Source organism: Amblyomma americanum, chromosome 1, assembly GCF_052857255.1.
Source record: "Amblyomma americanum isolate KBUSLIRL-KWMA chromosome 1, ASM5285725v1, whole genome shotgun sequence".
Taxonomy (NCBI): domain Eukaryota; kingdom Metazoa; phylum Arthropoda; class Arachnida; order Ixodida; family Ixodidae; genus Amblyomma; species Amblyomma americanum.
In genome coordinates this window covers 244,556,691-244,580,394 of record NC_135497.1, presented here as the reverse complement: position 1 = coordinate 244,580,394, position 23,704 = coordinate 244,556,691, and the positions used below count along the sequence as shown (strand labels likewise).

The window sequence follows — 23,704 nt, the reverse complement described above, 5'->3', positions numbered from 1 at the left end:
CTGGGAGATGCGTGAATGACTGCTTACGAGAATATGAACGCTCCTTGGCACCCCCCCCCCCCCCCCCCCCAAAACTAATCTTGCCTTACAGACTTCAGTGCAAATGCACCCCAGCTTTCTGTACGACAAAAATTTTGTCCATACAGAGACCAGCGCACGCGGGAAATAGTTGAAGCCTTCCTGATTCATGAAAAGAAAGAAAAGTTTATTGGTTTATTGGGGTTTAACGTCCCAAAGCGACTCAGGCTATGAGGGACGCCGTAGTGAAGGGCTTCGTAAATATCGACCAACATGGGTTCTTTAACGTGCACTCAAATTGCACAGTGCACGGGCCTCTAGAATTTCGCCTCCATCGAAATTCGGCCGCTGGGGCCGGGATTGAACACGCGTTTTTCGGGTCAGCAGCCGAGTGCCGTAACCGCTGAGCCACCGCTGCGAGGCAAAGAACAAGAAGAGTGCGTGAGCAACGCATCTCTTGCACTCACTCAAAAAGAAATTGATTATCTTGGCGGCTAAGTGACTAGTGCTGGTTTTGCCTCTTTCCATCTTTCTGTTTGTTCACGTACTCAATCAGCGATGCAATGGCACACGTTGGTAGTGCCTAGGTTCTCATATTTATTGCATCATCATAGCAATAAAGCCATCAGTCGTAAGTCAGCGCCTATGTCTGTCCGCTCCTTTAGTTTTGTCTTTTGTGCGCTGTACCTTTTCCTGCGAAATGTACCGACTAGCCCTAACAAGTACCCTTTTGTTCTCTATTATTCTTAATGTATCCGGTAAGCTAACGTGAAACATGTTCTTCTTTAACATGGAATCGCAGTATTATAAGGCAAATAAAGGATAACTTAAAACGCCGTAAATGGTTTATACCAAGAAAAAAAAATCATTTTGCTTGTTAAACACTAATAGTGGATATCATTTGGACCACACCAATGTGTCCAGCGGCCGAATCCACGAAAGAGTTCGCTTTGGAACGCGTTCGCTTTGCCGTGACGTGAATTTGACGTAGGCATCAGGAAGAGAAGCATGGGACGAACACTACGGGAGGACGACGGGGCAGGCAACAGCCAATCGGCTTTGTTGGGCGGTCTCATCTATATGCTAACTTCGGCACGTTTTTAATCTCTCGTGCCGACACGCACGATTGCCTGAGCGACGGCCAAAATCGTCCGGGTCACAGACGACTGCGGGAGCCGTATAGTTGCCTCGCTGCCGACTGTCGCCTAGACGCCCCCGGTAGCGAACAACCGTAGCGCGCAGAGTAACAGAGCGCACTTTTCCTCGTTGGTCCAAGGTGGGGGTTTTAGCAATTCGCTTAGCGGGCGTACAAGTCCCTTCGACAGCCTGAAATGCCTTCGGAAGGCATCGTCACGCATGTCGAAAGGATTGTCATGCACGCGCGACCGCCGATGCCGCCGATAACATTCGCTGAGCACCGCCAACAACAGTGGGGCGACGGGAGACACCGGCATGTTTCTTCTCGCGCCGAAGCGAACGCCACTTTCAGAGTTCCACACACAGCGACCGAACGCGTTCGCTTTCACTTGATTGACATGTCTCGTGACGTAAACAAAATCCGTTGTCCCGCCTCCTTGAAGTGATGTCACCGACAGCGCTGACGACACACGGCCAATGGAGCGAGGTGGCGAGAGAGAAAGCGAACGCGTTCCAAAGCGAACTGTTTCTCTTCGTCTCTCGTCTTCGTCTAACGTTTTTTATTAACGTGAAAAAGCGGAAACTTGTTGGTCTATTCCGCACGAAGGCACTCAGGAAGCACAGTTATATGATGCGAACATAAAAAGGTACTGCTGAAAACAGGAAGCCAAAGGTGTACAAATATTCTGTGATGCCAGTACTTGAATGTGCTTTGTTACGGTGCTCTCCGCATTGCACTAAACCATGCCACAAAAAGAAAAAAAACAATGAAAGTTGTATATAAGCGCTTTCATCACCACTTCTCTCTTTCGTCATCTTTATGGTTAACTTTCTTTTTGTAGGTTCGCGTTGTAAAGAATTTTGAGTGTTCAGCGCCCCGCATTCCATGTGGGCAGCTGGGACAACTAGAAGTGTTTGTCCCTATTTCTTGGGTTTGATTGTGTATTGCTTCATCTTTCCCTCTTGTGGCGTTTGTTGCTAGGAGGTTTTCAATTCCAGGTTCCGTGATTCTGGGCGGTCATCCAACGGTGCGCCGGCATGTCGCCGACTACATTAGCCACAGAGATTCGGTCGAAGTGAACCCAGAAAACGTCTGGATCACAAACGGCGTTTTTCACGGAGTTTCGGTGAGTCCATAAATGTTGCAACGTTCTGGAAAGCAATGATGAAATGAGAACGAAATGACGTGGCTTTAGAAAATGGTGCAATCAGTTCCGCAAAAGAGGCCATTTCTTTTCGTGATGGATGATTTGCTGTTAAAAGCGTACACCGAATCCAGCACTAAAAAGTATTTTCGGCGTTTGCCCACCAGGGACCAGAAAGGCTGGACAAGCGAAATGCTTCACTTGTCTGCCGCTAAGAGCTGGTAAGTACGTTGAGTCTGAAATGCAAAGAGTTCACTCCTGAAGTATCCTTCAGGAGGAGTGACACGGTTCAAATAGAAAAAAAGAGACGGAATTTTCCTATCCTGATCAGGCAGATAGCCAAATATTTACATGAGATACGTTTTGATCTGAAATTAGACCTCTAGGTGATTCACATTACCCAATGAATTCTGGTGAAAATATAACATGCTGAAAAGATGTTTAATTCGTCTAATTTGTGAGACCATAGACAAGACAGCCAGGAGTGCTCATCGATCGCTTGCAATGGTGTTGCGTGCGTTCGGCAAGGTTAGCGTATCAGCTGATCGGTCCTGGTTAATAGCAAAGACACTACGCAAGCTGACGCAAATACACCCAGTAAAACAAAGCTCTGACGCTTCAGCTACACGTCATTTTAAATGGACCAAGTATTCTCTAAGGGCTTGCTCAAAACCAATATATTAACAATACTTCGTTTCGTGTGCAGGGATGTAAATCGCAATTATATGCAACGATCAGATAAACTTTCCTTCTCCACTTTCCACCAAACGATAGACAACAGTGCAAATAAATTTTGATTTTATTCCATATGGTGGGTGGTTAACTGATACACGTGTCCTATGTTTTTCTCGATATAAAACGTTTTGATGACTTCATTAGTCAATCCTTAGGACTGACTACCTCACCCTGTCAAGGTAAAAGCCGATATCTTACTCAATGGTGTGCAATGTGCAGTTGCACAATTCTCTAAAAACAAAGCATCTTTCGCTCTGTCAGTGACACGCTTTAAAACAAGGACTTCGGCGTCGGCGCACACAGCCACACAACGAGCGCACATAATACGCGAATGTTGTGCTACACATAAAAAACCGTGAAACTGCTGTTTTGCAACGCCTGACGCTACTCTGCTTCAAACGATTCCGAGCATTTTTCTCGCGATACCATCGAAGCTTTTGGGATCTCCTAAAATTGCTCATCTAGCTACCCTTTTTAAAAACTGAGCAGGTACGAGGAATGAGCCTGTTGTGTAACCATTATTTTACAGCGTTTCGCCCTGAAGGCTATGATTCTGCTGTGTTGTGAGAAAAATTACAGCCTTTACCTCTACAGCTATCCAGCTGTTTTCAAAAACTGAACTGGAGAGAGGAGACACGATTGGGGACGGGCCATGGGGGTCAGCCACGTGTTTAACTAGTCCAAGAAACAGACAAAATGTTAAACTTGCTTTGTTTTGCAGAGAGAAAGCTATTGGGACACGCACATGGAAACAGTGCCAGCCACGCGTGATTTTAACTTCCCGCAGTTACGTGAAAAGGGTTAGGACGAGCGACCGAAGAGGGCCGACCGCTCTTTCCAATAAGGCACTATTCCCCCCTACTCCTTCCCTATTTCTTTCCTTTTTATTTTTGTGAGGGGCATCAGCAACGAGCGATTAGATATCACAATGTGCTCCCTCCTCCCTGTAACTTGGAAAATCAAGAAATTAATTTCAGCGAATCACATGAGGGCCACAAAAGACGCCCGTTTTCGTTGCTTATGTAATTAAAAAAAAGAAAAAAAGTTAATGTGCAACTCGGGACTCCACGCAGCCTCTCTGAAGCTTAACGCTTTCTTTACCTCCGAAAAACGGTCAATTTTCGATTGGTGCGCGAATCAAGGAATTATTCGCTAACAAGAATAAATGTTTTAGTTCATTGCAGCACGTTATAGTGTAGCTAATAATAGCTCCATTTTCAACGGAATAAAGAAACAGGATTTTTATTGCTTACGAAGCATGAAAAATATTTGATTGGATATATATGAGCGACTTGCACTGAAATTCAGAAAAATATGAAATATACTCACTGGGAAACGAGGTCAAAAAAAATCTAGAATACGCGCTATATGCGCTGCTATGTCATAAACGAGTATGCAGACTTTCAGAACTTATCACGCTGAACTCTCTGATGAGGAAAAAAAAGTCAACGGCTCGCGCGTCGTGTTTTAGATACCTTCAGAGAGGCTCGGAAAGCAATGAATGCCCTCGGTGCTGGGCAGCGCTGTTATCTGTGTCAGAACTAAAACCAGGGGTATAGACGTCATCTTATCGCACGGAGCTCTCCACTGCACCTATAAGCTCAAGTGCCGATGCTGCGCTATCGCGAGAACACCGTCAGCGCTGAACAGGGTAGGGAAGGAGACGACGACGTAACTTTGGACGCCATGCTCACCGTGATCGCTGAGCGTTGACTGTTTTCGCGCGAAGTTTAAAAATACTGCCTCATGCGCCTGGCAAAAATGCCGAATCCTAAACTAATGTATACAGTTCTTCGGCAACATACTGAATGACGTCACTTGTCCAGAAGCGGGCCGGATCATGCAGAATGGGCCATTTCATGCCATCGTTCAAACTCAACAATTTGAATAAGAGCGATAAGGAAGGAGTTAAATGGCCGCCGGGTGTTTCTGAGTTTCTTTCAACCGTGCAAACATAGCTCATCCTCACTGATCAGCTCGCTCCTACAAGTTGAAAGGCTGGATTACAAATACGGTGTCAAAAAAGTGTGCAAACACGCAGCACATTGGCACATGGCTGGCCGGTCGTTCTTTGCGCACCCTGGGCTGCAGAAAAGCCTCGGGGGCAGAACAAAGGAACTGCACCTTTTATTAGGCAGAGCAAAAACGCACTAGGGCTTATGGAACGCTTGCATCGTTGTGCAGCTAGGTCCCATTCGGCCGCATGAATGACCTAGAAAACTAAAAATCTGGCACAACGATAAGCTTCATATGTTGGATGGACCATCCCATCGCAATGCATCTCTAGTAACGTCCCCCTGAACGTGAAATTTCTCTTGCCCTCTAAGGTCAGACCTGCGGAAAAGGAAGTAAGTCAACGTGTCCACTAAGATGATCGCGGCGCAAGTCGTCAATTTGCACACGTAAAAGCTTTAAAAAAGACGGCTCTAGGCTAGCTGCCGACCAATTAGATATATTGCCTTGCATCCACCCTAAGGAAACAACCATGAACAATCCCGTGGTCAAGCACCAGCTGTGAAAACATCGCTCAGCTCTCATTCATTCATTCATTCATTCATTCATTCATTCATTCATTCATTCATTCATTCATTCATTCATTCATTCATTCATTCATTCATTCATTCATTCATTCATTCATTCATTGAGCTTTTCTGCGTGAGAGAAACACCGCAGAAGCTTGATATTTGAGTACTGTGTTGTCATGACAGCAAAAGTGCGCAATTAGCATGAGAAGTGAAAAAGAAACGAGAAAATACTATACTGTAAAATGAGTAAATTTGTAGCCCTTCCAGGCACCCGTGAAAAGTCAGCTCGGTCGGAAACAAGTCAACTGCTCAATCTTTTAGGAAGTTACCTAACACTTGCATCCTGTGCAAGGACGAGTCTTTTAGGCGCTTGTCTGGAGCAAATATATCACAACGGTGTGTACATGCATGTACTTGAAACAAGCAAGAACGAATTGGTTGCGAGACCAAGCGCATCGATTGTACCGCTAAAAAATCTGATAGAAAAAAGCAGCGTCATTACAGTGCCTGGGACTCCATGCACATGTGGAAAATTTTTGCGAGCCTTTTCGAATGACAGACACTGTACGCAGGCCGAATCCGGCACTGTTCTGTTCATATTAATGATTGACCTAACGCTGTGTATTCTAAAGTTAGGCTCTTTGCTGATGACTGCGTAATATACCGTGATATTGTTTATTTATTTACTTCGAAGATACTGCCAGCCTTCATTTGAGGCCTTATGCAGGAGGGGTAAATACAGATGTAATCAAACAGAACACAGCATAAAAGCATTGCAAGACATTTTACAGCGTAGTATGCACATGCAAAAATGAACGCAAATGAGTGCTACTTGTAGACCATGGCTGTGACAGGGAAAATGACAACAAATAAATAAACAAAACAGGTTACACTTTATCTCTTTCCAATTAAAGATTTAAAAATCTATGTTTTTCTTTAGCGTGCTGCAGAATGACTCGGCCGACCGACTTTCCACTTTGTCTGGAGATAGCAAGTTCCAGCCTCGGACCGTTCTTGGGAAATACGAATTTTTGAAACCATCAGTTTTGCTAGAATATCCTTTAATTTTTTTGAGTGGTGCGATCGCGTTGGACGCCTAGTGACTGGTTCAATGTACCAATTCTTGCCTACTCCTAGTTTATCATGGTACAGTGAATACATCAACTTCAACCTTTCTCTATAGCGTCTGATTCGTAGTGGGTCTAAGCCATCGTGTTTAACAAGTATGCTTGGGGAAGTGCGCCAGCTATAGGAACTGAATATAAATCTTACCGATTTTCTTTGGGTGCTCTCCAACTTGCTGATGTTTCGCTGGGTTCATGGATCCCATACAATACAGCAATATTCAAGGATTGGTCAAATATAGGTTTTATACGCTAGAAGTTTTATTTCTTGGGTCGACTGCCGCAAACATCTCCTCAGATATCCCAGTTTCTGCATGGCCTTTTTTGTGATGTAGGTTATGTGTTCACCCCATCTGAAGTCGGATGTTAAAACTACACCGAAGTATTCGTAACTTAATACAGAAGGGAGAACCTGTCCATTGATGCAGTATTTAAGGTGTAATGGTTGCCGTTTTCTGGTGACTATCATTGCTACTATTTTCTTTGTGTTTATCCTCATTTGCCAAGTCGAGCACCATGTTTCGATAGCGGTGAGTGAAGAATTTAATACCGCCTGATCTCTTGGGCTGTTAATTTCATTATAACACATGCAGTCGCCTGCAAACAACCTGATTTTCACCGGTATATTCGTTACTATGTCAGTAACGGGCCGGGAACAGATCCCTGTGGGATGCGGGAACGAACGATTTCCGGCCTTGAAAACACTCCATCGATGAACACGCTTTGTTTCCTTAAGGAAAGATATGCCTCTATCCATTGTAGCAATGAGTCGTTTTTTTAATATCGGTTTTAATTTTAGAAGCAACTTTTGGTGACACACGCGGTCAAACGCCTTTTCGAAATCTAAGAAAATCATGTCAACTTGACCTTGCCTATCGAGAACTGCTGCGATGTCGTGAACAGTTTCGACTAGCTGCGTTGTAGTCGATAACCCTTTACGGAACCCGTGCTGCCTACAATCTATGATGTTGTTAAGTTCGATAAACGCCGTAATGTGCTTGAAGACCATATGTTCGAATGTCTTAGCGTATGTGCCCGGTTTTGAGATGGGTCTGTATGAAGTAATTAATAAGCTGTCTCCTGTTTTGGGCATTGGTGTAATCTTGGCATATTTCCAATCATTTGGTAACTCTGCTCGCGACAAGGATTTGCTAAATAATAAACACAAGTTTTTGAACACCATTCGGCATACCTTACAAGAAAGGTTTTTGGCGTGCCGTCTTTTCCCGGGAATTTTTTAGTATCTAATTTAAGCAGTCATGACAGAACGCCTTCTTCTGATACGCAGACATTATTGACAGGACGGCAATTAGCGGGCAGGTTGAAACTTGGTCTTATACGATGGTCGTTTGTAAACACAGAACAAAACAACTCATTAAATGACACTGCTATCAATGCTTTATCGCTCACGGTTTCATTATTTATGTAAGAACAGGCCAAGGGCTCCTGACCAACAATGTTTGTAAAACTGACCTGGATGCGGTAACCGCATGGTGCACATCTTCGCTTATGCCAGTTAATACCTCTAAAACTAAGCTTGTCTTTCACTCGCCGTTCTACCATTCCCACAGCTTATTTCCTAAATAACGAATCTGTCGAGCTTACAACTACTTTTATGTACATCGGAGTTCACCTGCAATCAGGCTTAACATGGCTTAACCATATTAATCTAACTTTAGCATCAGCACACCGCTCCCTCGGTCTACTAAAGCATAACCTCAGACTGGCTCCCCCGCACCTGAAAAAACTCGCGTTCATAACACTCATTCGTCCGAAGATTGAATATGCATCAGCCATCTGGGATCATAACATTGAGTCCTTGCAGAACCGTGCTGCGCGTTTTATTTTTTCAGACTACTCACGTACTACCAGCGCCACTGCCTTAAAGAATGGCGCCGAATTAAAAGATTGACTTACCACCGTAAACTATCGCGACTAGCACTTTTCCATAAACTGTATCACCATCCATCGCTTCACCACGATTTTTTCCAATCACCATAGCCTTCTTTCCGCAGCTGGACCATCCGATCAAAGTTCAACGCATCGCGTGTCATTCATCTGCATTTGCGAAGTCATTCATATCATGCACTATCATAAAATGGAGCAATTTACCAGTGCAGAAAACCATTGAATCTAACGCCTCCACATTTCTTGCTCTCATCCGCAGCGACCCTCGCATTTTAAATGTTTGGAGTGTTCGAAGTTTTGATGTTTTCTTTTTTTTTAGTTGCTGTACTTCTGCGATTGCTTCGGTACTTTTCGTGCCTAATACGTACACTGTAGCATTTTTCATTTCCGTTATGCCTAATGTTTTTTTTTAACCTATAATTTGTATTATGTTTTTTATCGTCTGCTTTTTTATTTAATCTCTGGTGCTAAATTATTTTTTCCACGTTATACCTAGCCTGTTTGTTGTTCCTTCGCTTGCAAATGATGTTCCTTGTACGTGTTTTTACGCTGACTCCCCCCTATGTAATACCCTCGAAGGAGGGCCTTTAGGGGTTTGCTGAATAAATAAATAAATGATCCTCTACAATTAAGGCCACATGACATTTTTTAATTTCCGCCTTCATCGCTACTTTCTTCTGTTTCAAAGTCACAGCTGTAGCCACTTCGCTCAGCTTTCTTGAATAGGCGTGAGATTTGGATTCAACAGTAGTGCGCGGGCACTAGGTATTCAATGTGATTGGCAGGCCAGATCGAGCAGAGCTTGCTCCATTGTCAGAATGGGTTGCATAGGTAGCGTTTCTTGTCCACCGAACAGTATGCAACGCTCTGTTCGCAAGAATTTTTATGTTGTTCCTGCCGTTTACATTCTCTAACTCCCTTTACTTTTCTGTGGTAGGATCCTTTGCGAACACCAAATCGTTTACTGGCACCGGTGCTGCTCGCGTCTCTCCAGAGCTTTTTCAAAGTCATCTCAGCGCTAGTTGCCATTCCGTGTTGTTTTTTTTTTGCACTTTTGGACTAAGAGCGGGAAAAGAAGGGTAGAGCTTCAGAGCAAGCAATAAAACCATTACCTTAAGTTTAGTCCTTCCATGACACCGTTAAGTTTTGTTCGGCCCCACGTGCAGCGTGCTGCTAAAATGATTCTTATGAAACCGAGCCGCAAAAAGTCTAAATCTTTGCATAAGATGAAGCATAAGATAAGATAATAAGAAATCGTACTCACTAAATACTTGGATTAATCATGGAGGCCAGGTCTAATCAGGAGTATTTTGAAAAATGGGGCTTGAATTTCCCGCCTTTTCGACCACTTTCTCGCTAAGCAAGGCTCACTTCGTAATTTTCTCTTCCGCTCAGAAGAGGTCAATCTCGTAAAGCTTAAACTCAATTGTAGTGGACGCATGGCGGGTCATATCAGCTAAATATGAAGTTAATATTACTGCACATTGAAAAATATGGGGCTTTAAGTGACGAAACGTCGCGTTATGCCTCATGTTTGGTTTTGCCTCATTAGTTTATACATCCTGCAGTCTCAATGTGGCCAAGCAAGTCGGCATGTTTGTACAAACAGTTTTAGTGGCAATAACATAAGAATGCATGTGTTCTTGTGCTAGGCGTATTCAACAGAAAAGAGAAAATAAATAAAATAAATAACTTTAGTACTGAAAAATAGCGACTTTTAAAGATTTACGCCGGCGCAAGCGATAAGGGACGCGTCTGCTTGTCGCTGTCAAGAACCGCCGCGAGGGAACCGCCTGGGTAAATCTCGCAGCCAGCGCCTGCGCCCATGTCCTGTCATATTTTTACCTGGCAGCACACCCGGCTGTATAATCTGTTTGTTTGTAGGCGGAACGTTTGAGAGCACTGCAATCGCGGCGCGCAAGCGAGTATGTCATGCGTTATTCTTTTTGTTTTCCGCGAGCATCTGCAGTGAGTGAAAAAAAAAACTAATACGTCAAAAATGGAGCTAGAAATTGTTGAGTCGGAGGTTTTGAGGACCGTTCTAAAAGATTACCATAGGGATTTTTCGCCTAACCTCGTTGCTTTCGAAGTTGGTTAATTAATAGCGACTAATTATGCAATAACGCAGAATACAAAACAAGCTACTTGTTCGATGCAATAGCCAGCAATATGCAATTGCCAGCGTCGTTTTAGAGTGCCTCGGCATGGTTTTAAAACCTAAGTAAAATTAGCTGTACATGTACGTATACACATATATTTCAGGTGTCCGAGGTAAATATAACCAAGCTAATTTTAGCCAGGGTTTAAAACCAAATGCATGTCACCGAAACCAAAGATCATAGAGGAATGTTTAATTTTTTTTAATGTGTAGTGCTGATCAGTGGGATAATAATACTTCGACTAATCTATCGCTTAAAGAAAATCCGAAGGTCCGAACCCACGACCTTCGAATATTGCGTCCGGTGCTCTACCAACTGAGCTACGGCGACGGCTGTCCAGTCTGCTGCTCTCGTGGGTATTTATGTTTATTGGGTGTAAGCGAACCTTGAGAGTGTTCACCAGCGCCACCCTCGTCCATAGCGGTGGACGTGGCACGTCCTGTATTACCGCGAGTGTGACGTGGAACGTCATCTAACGGTGAGGGCGGAAACTATGCGAGAGCCCTCTTATGCTGCCTATGGCATCAAGACTGCCAGAACCAAGACCCTCCTTAAGCTATTAGCAGACAAAGTTAAGGAAATGAGGGGCTCGTTTGACAAACTTATGAAGGGAGCCAACAGTAACCGAAACCAAGGAGCATAGGGGAATGTTTAATTTTTTTTAATGTGTAGTGCTGATCAGTGGGATAATAATACTTCGATTAATCTATCGCTTAAAGAAAATTACTTATAAAGCAGCAGAAAAAACAACCATGCCGCCGGTGGGATCCGAACCCACGACCTCCGAATATCGCGTCCGGTGCTCTACCAACTGAGCTATGGACGAGGGTAGCGCTAGTGAACACTCTCAAGGTTCCCTTACACCCAATAAAAATAAATACCCACGAGAGCAGCAGATTGGACAGCCGTCCAATACATACATACATACATACATACATACATACATACATACATACATACATACATACATACGTACGTACGTACGTACATACATACATACATACATACATACATACATACATACATACATACATACATACATACATACATACATACATACATACATACATACATACATACATACATACATACATACATACATACATACATACACACACACATACATACATACATACATACATACATACATACATACATACATACATACATACATACATACATACATACATACATACATACATACATACATACATACATACATACATACATACATACATACATACATACATACATACATACTCCAAACAAGGACAAGCATCTTTGTTAAGCACAATCAGTCTATCTTAGTTTTGTTGACAATTTTTCCAGCAAGCATCAATGGAAAGTAGCATTCGGATATGCTGGCGCTCTCGTTTTCTCTCGGCTTTATCATTGCTGTGTACACGACTTCATTTCTGAGGCCATAAGGGTTCACCGGACACTTATCCAACATTTATAAATGCTAGCTTATTCTGGTCCAGACTTCTGGAGCAATTCTGGGAGTTGTTCGAGAACTTTGAGTTGATAGTCACAGCACTTTCTTTAGGGTCCTCTCTTCCCACCTCAAAAACCCGTTTCTCAAAGTTCCGAGTGGAGCAGCAAACAGAAATCTAAACTCAGTCCGTGGCCAGGGACGATGCTTCGCGCGGTGCATCGATAAGGTCTCGAACGTTAGCAGAAAAACGCTCATACGCGCGTTGAATTGCTGAAGTGGTGACTTACAACGATGAGTCCTTTCATAAAGTGCTTGAGACGACCTGATACAAGCCTCAAAATGTTGTTACTGAGCCGAGGAGAGCTATTAATGCACCGGTAATGTTTGTGATTTTTGAAAGCGGTGTTTCCTGTAGAAATAATCTGAATTGAAGCCATGGAAATGGTAAACACCAGATCGTATTGCAACGCAGTGCAATGTTGCATGACTGCGAAATATGGTGTAGTAATAAGGAACGAGAGGAAAGCCAACAGTACGAGTTTCATTAGGATGTGGTAACGTCTGAAGCTCCAGCAGCTTTAAAGCTTCAAAACTGATGAACAGAACGCAGTTCATAAAAAGTTTTTGTAAGGAAAAAGAAATACGATTTGGTCCTTATTGCCGATCCTGCGCTGGGATCCATATTGAGCGATCGTGTGCACTTAATTCCCAAGCAAAGATTACGATCAACGTTTCGATGTGCCAACTGCTTTAACTCCTTTTCGGGCACTCTGACTGTTACCATGCAATGATACGAAAGGGTCAGGAGGCTATCCGCTCTCCTGTAGCATACCCCACCGGAAGCGACCCATCTGTAACTTGTGTCAGCGTTAGCGAATAAACTGCCAACAGACGCAGACAGAGCACCATGTAAAAAAAAAGGTAACAAATCTGTCGCAATCCTTTCAAACCGCTTGACAATTCACCAGATCAGCTGCGCTCCGCGATCCCAGCTGAGAGATATAACCTAAAACAAGCAAAAAAGAAACAAAACACATGGGACCTATTTTGTACCATGACCCATCGTGCACACTGCGGCTTGCCTACACGCTACGCGCCCCATGTTTTTCATGACTCAGAGCCAAGTTGTGCTTCACAGGAAATACGCTGTAGCTTGTACGCGTTTTTTTTTAATTGCCGCAGACTATAGCCCACTTTAAAAGGCAATGCGTTTTTTGTTTTTTCTGGAATGCAATTTTTCTTTTTTGCGACGATGACGAATGGTGTCCTTTGGAAGTAAATGGCACTTCCAAAACCAGCGTGTGTTGTCGCTCCTTCGTACAGGGAAAATGCGTGTGCCCTAACGGGGCGCCGTGTCAATTTGCGGCTGAAATGTGCACGTTTCCGACAGTTTTGGAACAGTATGAGCTGCTCTGAATTAACCATTGCGTCTGGTGTGCGCTGAGCGGTGCCACACAGAAACGTGTTTTCTTCTGGTGCGGGCATGTATGTACAGTATTGTGCGTTTTCATCGTGAAATCTTTAAAAAATTTCCCCGCCTCGACCGCTGGCTCTTTTGCGGTGAAACTCCACACAGAGCTTGCGTATTATGGTAACTTCTGTATCGTAGCAAGTTTGACAGCGGTACTTACTGAGTTGAGCCGTGCATGATGCGGAAACGTAATTGCCTACGTAGAGATCGGCGAACCAAAACCCGCAAACGAGATTTTTTCGCTGAAGGGCGGCAGTGGCGCCATCGGTTTTCGGCAGTGGAAAGAGTCCCAACAAGGCCGTCGAGGCGAGCGTTGCAAAGAATATTCTTTGAAAGGTAAAGCGTCGTTAAATCAGTTACTGTGAAAATTATCCCTTCCCTTACGGCGCGGTTCAGGTGTCCAACGATATATGAGACAGATACTGCGCCATTTCCTTTCCTCCCAAAACCAATTATTATTATTATTATTGAAAATTATTTCCCGCTCTGTTAGCCGAAAATGTTGTAAGCGCTTCAGTTGAAGCAGACGAAACGGCCGGAACGGCATATTCAAAGGGCCCGCGCTTCTTCAAACGCTCGCCTCGGCGGCCTTGTCGTGACGTTTTCCACTGCAAAAACAGATGGAGCCACTGCCGCCCTTCAGCGAAAAAACATCGTTCGCCGATCTCGACGAAGGCTATTACGTTTTCGAATCATGCACGGCTCAACTAAGTAAGTAGCGTTTTCAAACTTGCTACGACACAAAAGTTACCATAATACGCAAGGTCTGTGTGCAGTTCCACGGCACATGAGGCAGCGGTTGAGGCGGGCAAATTTTTTAAAATCTTCACGATAAAAACGCACAATACTGTATATCCGCGTCTGCGAGTGCGCGCAGTGCCTGTAGCGCACTAAAGCTTGTTCTCTGCTATAGAAACATACAATTTAGGGCTTAGTCAGCAGCATCATAAATTCTGGCCAGCTACCCGAGCGATACTAAGAAAAGAAGCGCCAACAGAGACAATACGTAAGAAGTGACACGGAAAGCGCTTGTCCGTGTGACTTCTTACGTATTGTCTCTGTTGGCGCTTCTTTTCTTAGTAACGGGCACCAACTAGTCCAGCAAAAAGTTCTACTTGAACACCAGAGCGATATTGAATGAATTTTGTAATGCCACGTTAGCGAGTACCATTTCTGCATACGTGTTGTGCCGCATTTGTCACCGGCATCTCAGCTCATGAAATGCTCTACGCTGAGTGCACAGCTCAAAGGAAAGTGTGCTTTTCCGACGGTACCGCAATTACAGCCGCAGCACCCACCTACATGGCAGTTGCCTAGTTTTGCTTCGCATCACTTTAAAGAGATGCTGAGAACAGGCTTAAGTTGACATGTACCGATAAATTACCGTGTTGCAATGACGAAGGCGGTACTTTAATTAATACGGAGCTTTTATAAGCGAAAAGATCTTTAAGAAAATGAAATAGAGCTGTCGCCACCACCAGATATTTTTGCAAGCAAACTGAAGTTACGTCAAACAAAAAATTAAACGCCGGTCCCTGAGGCTATGTTTCATCGCCTTTCACCTCCTCACGATGATCACAGAGTCCTTTTTGCTCATGGCGTCCCAAGATTAAATCGAGTGGCTAGGAAGTTTCAAGATTACATATTCCAAGCCATAAGTGGGCCTTTCGCTCCCGGTGAAGCTTTAACATAAGCGGAAAAAACCACAGAATCAAATTTTATTAAGAACAAACACTTAATTGAGTTTTACTCAGTTCCCCGATAATTCTTGACCGCCTCCGAGCAGCAACGCTGAGTTTTTTAATTCATTTATGCGCACCCTGTGAATGCCAGAATTGCTCCATCAATCACTACGTGCATAACCGGTGTCGTAGTCCAATGCTTTTTGTTTTTCAGCAGCATCAGCGACAACTGTTTCACGGAATTTCTCTGAGGTTCATGGTGGTGTATGTTGAAGTAGTATGAAGACTAAGAATGGGGGGGGGGGGGGGGAAGCGCATACGGCAGGTTCTCTTATATCATGAATGACAATTTACCAGTGAGCATCCTTCAAGATAAAAGTATACAACAGCTGTATGTTACCAGTACTCACCAACGGACGGGGCAGAAACATGGAGGCTAACGAAAAGGGTTCAGCGTAAGTCAAGGGCAGCGCTGCGAGCTATGGAACGAAAAGTGATAGGTGTATGTTATGAGATCGGAAGCGAGCAGAGCGGGTGAGGGAACAAACGCGTGTTAATGACATCCTAGTCGAAATTAAGAGGAAGAAATGGGCTTGGGCAGGCCGTGTACTGCGAAGGCAAGACAACCGCTGGTCCTTAAGGGTAACGGAGTGGATTCCAAGAGAAAGCAAGAGTATAAGAGGGGGCGGCAGAAGGTTAGGTGGGCGGATGAGATTAGGACGTTTGCAGGCATAGGGTGGGCGCAGCTGGCAAAGGACAGGGTTAGTTGGAGAGATATGGGAGAGGTCTTTGTCCTGCAGTGGGTGTAGTAAGGCTGATGATGACGGTGATCTAAAAAGAAAAAAACGGATAGCCAGGCGACCATCACACATGCTGAGGAATTATCAGCGCTATAGCCGGTAGCCTAACCCTTCCGCAATCTTACTAATGCAGAGGAAGTTAAGCGCAAGCAGGTATACCACTGAAATTTACAGGACATGTAATGCGAATGCAAAATAACAGCTGGTCTTTAAGGCTAACGGAGTGAATTCCAAGAAAAGGCAAGCGTAGCAGGGGCGGCAGAAGGTTAGGTGGCCAGATTAGATTAAGAAGTTGGTATACGGATGCCCGCAGTCGACGAAGGACAGTGTTAAGGGAGTGACTCGGGAGAGGCCTTTGCCCTGCACAGAGCGTAGTCAGGCTGATGATGATGGTGATACTATGTCCTAACATAACACCACGCACTAATGCTCTAAACGCGGGAGCTTCGGCTGTAACCGCCGGGATGCCAAGCAAGAGAAATGAGCGTCGGCAAGCGAACACATACTTTGAAAAGCATTTCTGTAGCAATTCGTTTGGCGCTGCGTGCAGTGTACGTGACCATTTATGTGGTTCGTGAAGAGTTTGAGCGCAGGGATCGACCGATTTTCGGACTTGCTTAGTGCGGCGTTTCCCGACGAGTTGGTATAGGCAGATTCGTAGCGTGCGAAAGAACCCTCGAAAGGGCATTTATGAGCCCAAAAATATCAACACATTTTGACTAAAATCCGCGCCGCGAATTCAAGAGAAATATTTTTCTTTTCTGTATGCGCGTTTGATACGCTTCCAGTGATGCAGATACCTGGCTGTTCTGCGCACTCTGTATGTCCACCAGTGGCCTTCCCTACCAATGTAACAATAGTGTGCCGCACTCTTTTTGTCTTCTCAGCTGGTGCTAGATGCGTTGAAGCGGCGGTCAAACGGGAAACCCCCTGGGGTCCTCGCTTGCCTGCCGCTCTACACGAGCTACTTCAGCATGCTGCAGGACAAAGGATACTACGAGGTGAGCTCACAAGTCATGCACTCATTTTTACCGATATGGTTGGTCTGCTTGTATTGTGGCTAACATGTATTTGTTCATGTGCACACTCGCCTGTGCGTATCTAAGAACCGGCCGTTAAATGGCAACAGCGGGCTCAGACCGGTTCGCCGCATATTTCGCTTAAAAATTGTTAGCCATGCTAATGGAAGGTATTGGAAGGCGAGAGTGAATACGAACGTGAGCATTGCAATCGACATTGAAGTGCCATACGTTGTCCCGACCACGCAATTCAAGCTGCGCTATCGAAGCGGAGAAGCCGGTTCGGCGCGCAGTCAGGTTTAACGTGTATCTAAAATTGAGCGATGGTACGGTATGGTATGGTATGGTATGGTATGGTATGGTATGGTATGGTATGGTATGGTATGGTATGGTATGGAATGAGATATGGTATACGGCTTAACGTCCCGAACCTGCACGTAGGTTACGGGGGACGCCATAGCGAAGGGCTGCGGTTCAATTTTGATCCCCTGGGGTCTTGAATGCGCGCTGAAATTGCCTCCATCGAAATGCAATCGCCGCAGCCGCGATTTGATCCCATGGCCTTGGGTTCAACACCCGAACCCCAGTTCCACAGGGTCACCGCGGCGGATTTAAAATGTTTATGGCTTGTGGGGGTTTAGCATCCCAAAACGGCTAAGGCTTTGAGAGACGCCGTAGTGAAGGGCTCCGGGAATTTCAACCACCTGGGGTTCATTAACGTGCATTGACATCGCACAGTACACGGGCCTCTTAACATTTCGCCTCCATCGAAATGCGACCGCCGCTGCCGGGATCGAACCCGCCACTTTTGGGTCAGCTGCCGAGCGCCACAACCACTGAGCTACCATGGCGGCGGATTTAGAATGTAATGGAGAGTATTCATGCTCAAGCACAGAATATTCTGGAAAAGACGGAAAAATCCTCTCGTATATTTGCCGAAAAATCTTGCTGGATAAGGAAGAGTTTCCTTCATTTTATCTGCAACGGGCAGCAAAAAAGCATTCCAGGCACGTTGTGGGTAAGTTCTGCCATTCACAAAATCCTTCAAAGCACTGATGACGCGCGTGAACATATGATTTCGTCAATCAAAACCCCCGCGCCAGCATCAGCCAAATGTCAATAAGTTTTATGCCTGTTGATCTCTAAAGGGAGACTTACATTCCCTCAGGTAAAAAGCGGGCCAAAAACTTCCGATCACGACTAATAAGTACACGGTGTTTCACGAAAGACTGTAAGCAATGTTTAAAGATAAGCATTTTGAGTTATAAGATCATTTTTTTTCGGCATAGAGCGACGTCTAGCCCACCGGAAGCAATATCCATATCAGTTTTTAGAATTTCTAAAACGCAGTTCCGCTCGCTGTCGTGGCTCAACAAATGTTAGCTATTTCTCGTTCCATTCGAAAATCGCGCGCTTGCTTATAGCGACCAGCCGCGTCATTCCATGGTGCACGTGCCGTGTGACGACCTTTGCCTCCCGCGCTGAGATCACGGAAAATTATAAGCTTAGCAGGAGGGTCTATCCGCCGCCCGACCGTTCCCTCGCAACAGAGGAGGCAATTGCGTGGAGAAGATTGCAAGGGGGGAATCATTTAAGCCCCTTCTGGGTATACATCACAATCTCCAAAGAGGAGAAAGACCAATATTGTATAACGTGCGGGGAGAGGGGCACTCTCGACCACGTCATATGGGAATGTGCTGGAAGCCCAGGCGCCGAGCAAAAGATAGAAGATAGAGAAGCCTGGGAGACCTTGCTGCGGAGCGAGGACCCCGCTAAGCAGCGACAAGCCATCCGCCTGGCGGCTGAGGCCGTGAAGCGACAATGTGTCTTCACCAGACCTTAGTTTGCGAGGCGCCTAAGTAGGGCTCCCTTAGGCCTGCGTGCCGGGGGGTCCAAAAAGGAGTTTCATTTCGGTGGAAATAAACGTTTTGATGATGATGATGGAGCAGGAAAGTAGCAAGGAACAGTGAGTACCGCAGCGCGGGCGGGGCAGAGATCGTCACGCGGCGCGTGCGCAACGGAGTGACGCGATTTGATTGACGTCGCTGGTCGCGCTAATCAAGCGCACGATTTTCGAATGGCGCGACAAATGGTCGACATTATTTGAGCCACGACAGCGAGCGTAACTGCGTTTTCGAAATTCTAAAAACTGATATGAATAACGCTTCCGGTGGTCTGCACGCCTCTCAATAAATAAAAAGCCTAACGGTTAAGAAGTTAACTACTCATAATTAGTTAACCTGCCTGCTCATAAGCAAGTGTTACCTGTATTTTGATACAATATCGCCGAGAATGTTGTGTCAAAAAGGTGCCCTTCTTAGTCAAAGCTACTGTCTTTTAAAAACTGCGGACACTCCTAGGTGAATCACACTGAATATAGCTGTCCTGGCGCTTTTCGCGCCTCTTGAAGATATGTCTGCGAGTTGTGGCGGTGTTGCTTGCTTGTCGTGTGCGATGCAAGTGTGGGTATATAGTACACCTGATTCCTTTACCTTCAGGCTGCTGTTCTCTATCCTTTCTCTTTGCTTACCTGCACCTAATCCAGGCATACTATTACCTGTACGAAGACAGGAACTGGTCTCACAACGTGAGCTGGATGCAGGAGGCTCTGGACGAGTCTAGAAAACACTGCACACCCAGATTCTTATTCTTAGTCAACCCTTCCAATCCACCAGGTAAGCGCAGATCCTAAGACTAAAACGGTGGGCTTATAATTTTTGTTAACTCTGGCGCTTACCCCTCTTGACACAAAACCACTGAACAGCCGAGGGCGGTAAATGGCAGGCCAGTTATGCCAAGATATTATATTAAAAAAAAATATGCAGTGGGGTGTTTTGCAATATAGGAGAAATACCATGCGGCAAATTTATCGACAGAAGGACAGCTGCTTACGGCGGACGCACGAAAAAACAGTCATCATTTTTCTGCCGGACTCACCAGTTCATGGTGTCGTAGTTAAGGTAAACATCCGGCGACGTTTTATAGCTGACGTGCCATCTGCTGCGAACGTCGTAGTACGACTATTTAGGGGTACCGGAGTGCGCACGAAGCTAGAGGGCGAGTGCTAAAAAAAAACAGGTGCTGAGAGCAGGCACAACAATGTTTAACAAATGATGCCGGGAGAAAAATATATAGTGTTATTAAGAAGATACCATGGCCTCACTGGAGGCATGGCTGAAATCAGGGCAGAAAATCGGTGTTCTGAACCAAGATAAATGTGACGAATACCTAAAAAAAACATAGTGTACCTTCTACATACATTCTGAGCAAAATGACTCCAACCACTTTTGGAGGAATCAAGTAGCACGCGTATGTATATAGACGGAGCTCAATCCAAAAGTCAAGCGGAGCCTCAAAGTTTTCCCTATATTCGCGCCCAGGTGCGCTCCTATCAAAGATGCCACTGTCTCAGCCAGTATATGATTACCCTTGAAGATCAAGCGCCAGCTACGAATGCAAGTATTTCAATCCAGGAGGCAACACTTGTACGTAGTCTGACAGTACGGCCTTTGAACCACATTACCGGATCTCGAATGACTACTCTTACTGTCTAGCTTTCAGAAAGAAAGTAATGTGAGCGCATACTAAGCTTATTTTTCTCTCATTCCAGTCAAGATTTTACTAGCATGCGATTATTGAGCCCCACATTATTTATTGTTTTGCGAACAAAGGCTGTCCATTGCTGGCTGCATCTTGGCTTGCTAATTTACCCTATTTACCCTATATTATAAAATGTGCAGTGAACTAAATCAATTATGTTTTCAGGCACGGTGCTATCGAAGAACGAGATCGAGGGGGTCATCCGATTTGCGCACAAAAACAAGCTGACAATTCTGGCAGATGAGGTCAGTTGGCTATTTTCTTGAGCAGGCAGCATGCGTACGCGCAACAGTGAACAAAATGCTGGCAAAACAAACGACATTTGTGTCAGATATAATATAGTTCGGCAGTGTTAGTAAACTCTTCCTTCATCACAACATTTATTTTATTTGCTTTCGTCGAACGGCTTCATTTTCTTTGCTGTGAAGCTCGAGGGAAAACTACTCATCCAATCAGAACTACCAATTGCTAGAAATCCTCGCCTAGGCTCGTTCGAGGCCACGCATATCTGGCCGGCAGGAGAGATGCCGCGTTCTTCGGATGACAAGACCACTAGGTTTGGCCACGCTGGTGACGCTTGACGCTGTTCCGTGCAAGTTTGTGCGTTGGCGCCAGACAAACCAGGCGTTTCTTGTGACCGCCGACATTCAACAGTGACTTGCTTCTCGTTGACAGTGTGCGAGACACACTGCGGAACAAATCCCTGTCGAGCCAGTTTAATGGCGTTGCCTTGTCGCCGGTCGTGCAGTGAGGCTGCATGAGGTGAAGATGGGACGGCAGAGCGCGAAATAAAAAGTACACCTTTTGGGCATAGCACAATTGTGTTTAAGCTATACAGCGCTAGCGGTCTTCGCGACGTTCCTCCGATTCGAGTGGTAGTCGTCGACGTCATGTACAGTCCACCTCGCGCCTGGTGCGTCGCGCTACCTTCGTAGTCGTCCGTTGGAGACGGTCTAGCGCTCTCGGCTTTGATTACGTGACCACCCCGTAGGATGCACGGCGCGGCGCGAGGTCGCAGTAAGACGCCGTCTTCCCTGCCCACCTGAAAGCCATCGTCACGAAGCGCAAGCAGTGCGCCCTCAGCGTCGCATCAGGGAATAGTGGACCCGTTCAACGGCCTGGGGTTCTCTTTTCAGAGCACTTCGCGGACCCGAGACAAACAAACATTCCTTATTTGACCGAGAAAGAAACATTGCTATTGAAGCCTCAGCAAGAATCGCGTTTTTGAAGAGACATCAGCTTCGAGAGCTCAGCCGTACTTTGGTTGAGCTACATGAGTTAGAGAGGATTATTCCAGGTGCCTATGAAGAAGATATCACTGCGATAAAAGCATAGCTTCAGCAGTTTGAAACCGAAAGATACAAAGGGGCCTTGATACGATCTAGGACCCGTAGGTTTCTGGATGAGCAACCATCTCGTCGGGCCCTGAGTGATGAAAGGCCGACTGCTCTGTCTAAAGAAATATTGCAAATTCAGCATGGTGGTTGCGCATACAGCGATGGTCCTGTTATTATTGAGGCTTTCTTTGACTATTATCGGGATCTGTTTGGGGTCCAGTAGAGTGGTGAGCTGGGCAAGTCGGTACATGACTGCAGAAAGAAAACCAGCGCAAAGACGGAGACACAGAACAGGAACAGCTGTTTGGGGGTTGTGCGGGCACAAATGTGAAATCAGATTACAGTCTCTAATTCGAAGCCTTTCCCCGACTTGACGATGACCACCGTGCTGTATTGGAGGGGCCTATCACTTTGGACGAAATTAAATCTGCCATTTCTGGCCTGACGGCTCAGAAATCTCCTGGGCCAGATGGCATTACTAGCGAGTTCTATAAAACATTTTCCACTTGCCTAGCGCCTATCTTGATGGAGGTTTTCCAGGCTTCTTACAATGTTGGTTTTTTACCCACCACTTTCTATTCTGGGCATACTATATTAATTCCAAAAAGCACAGATGCAAATCGGTTGAAAACAGTTGATGGATATCGTACAATTTCCCTCTGTAATGTAGATTACAAACTTTCTGCAAAGGTTCTTTGCAATCGTCTGCAGTTAGTTGTCGCTCACTTAATAGGCACGCATCAGGTCTGCGCTGTCAGAGGCCCCTGCATTCAAACCCATAATCATATTGCAGGTTCAGTAGTGGAGACAGTTTCAGATGAGACCGGACAAGTAGCTCTAATTCAGATTGACCTTGCCAAGGCCTTTTATAAAGTTCGTCACGATTTCTTGTTTGCGGTCTTAGAGCATGCAAATATTAGAGATGTTTTACTTAGGGGCACAATACTGTGCTATAAGGTGTACTATACAAGGCTAATTGTTAACTAAGAGCCAATCAAACATATTCCATTGATATTACCTGTTCGCCAAGGCTTTCCATTATCGCCTTTGTTGTTTGCCCTATATCTTGAACCCATTTGCCTCAGTACTATGATCTGCGCAACCATCCGCAGTTTCTCTCTGGCGCAATATGAAATTAAGATTTTAGCCTATGCAGATGATGTCGCCCTCTTTTGTTCTGGCAAAAGGAGTGTGCTTGAGGCATTACATTTGACTGAACACTTTTGTGAGGTATCAGGTGCGGCTCTTAATCTAGATAAATCCAAGATGTTTTGGTTGGGCCATTGGGGTACAACGCCATGTCGTTATGGTGGCATAAGCTGAGAATGCGGGATCCTTCACTACCTAGGGGTTCCTCTTCACCAAATTTGCAACAGTGGAGCCTACTGGGATTCACAGATAGTCTCCATGACGCGACAAACCCAGGCTTGGATGTGTAGGGAACGGTCAGTGTTTGCTCGAGCTCAAGTCTGCAACATTTTTTTTTATTTTCAAAACTTGCTTATGTGCTGCAGGTTGTCCACTGTGCGAGGAAAAAAGTGCAGGTGGTGCACAGAATATTTGATACCTTCGTTTGGCGTTCCCAATGCGAATCCATGCGTCGCGATAA

General features: G+C 45.2%; 1 protein-coding gene across 1 annotated transcript in view; it reads left to right on the top strand.

Annotated features, from left to right (window-relative positions):
• LOC144114859 (alanine aminotransferase 2-like) overlaps nucleotides 1-23,704 on the top strand; it is a 57,179-nt gene that overhangs the window by 15,000 nt on the left and 18,475 nt on the right. Inside the window, exons 4-7 of the mRNA XM_077648860.1 lie at nucleotides 2,155-2,282; nucleotides 17,027-17,140; nucleotides 19,704-19,833; nucleotides 20,924-21,003. Of these exons, the coding sequence (XP_077504986.1) occupies nucleotides 2,155-2,282; nucleotides 17,027-17,140; nucleotides 19,704-19,833; nucleotides 20,924-21,003 (452 nt within the window). The remainder of the gene's footprint in view (nucleotides 1-2,154; nucleotides 2,283-17,026; nucleotides 17,141-19,703; nucleotides 19,834-20,923; nucleotides 21,004-23,704) is intronic.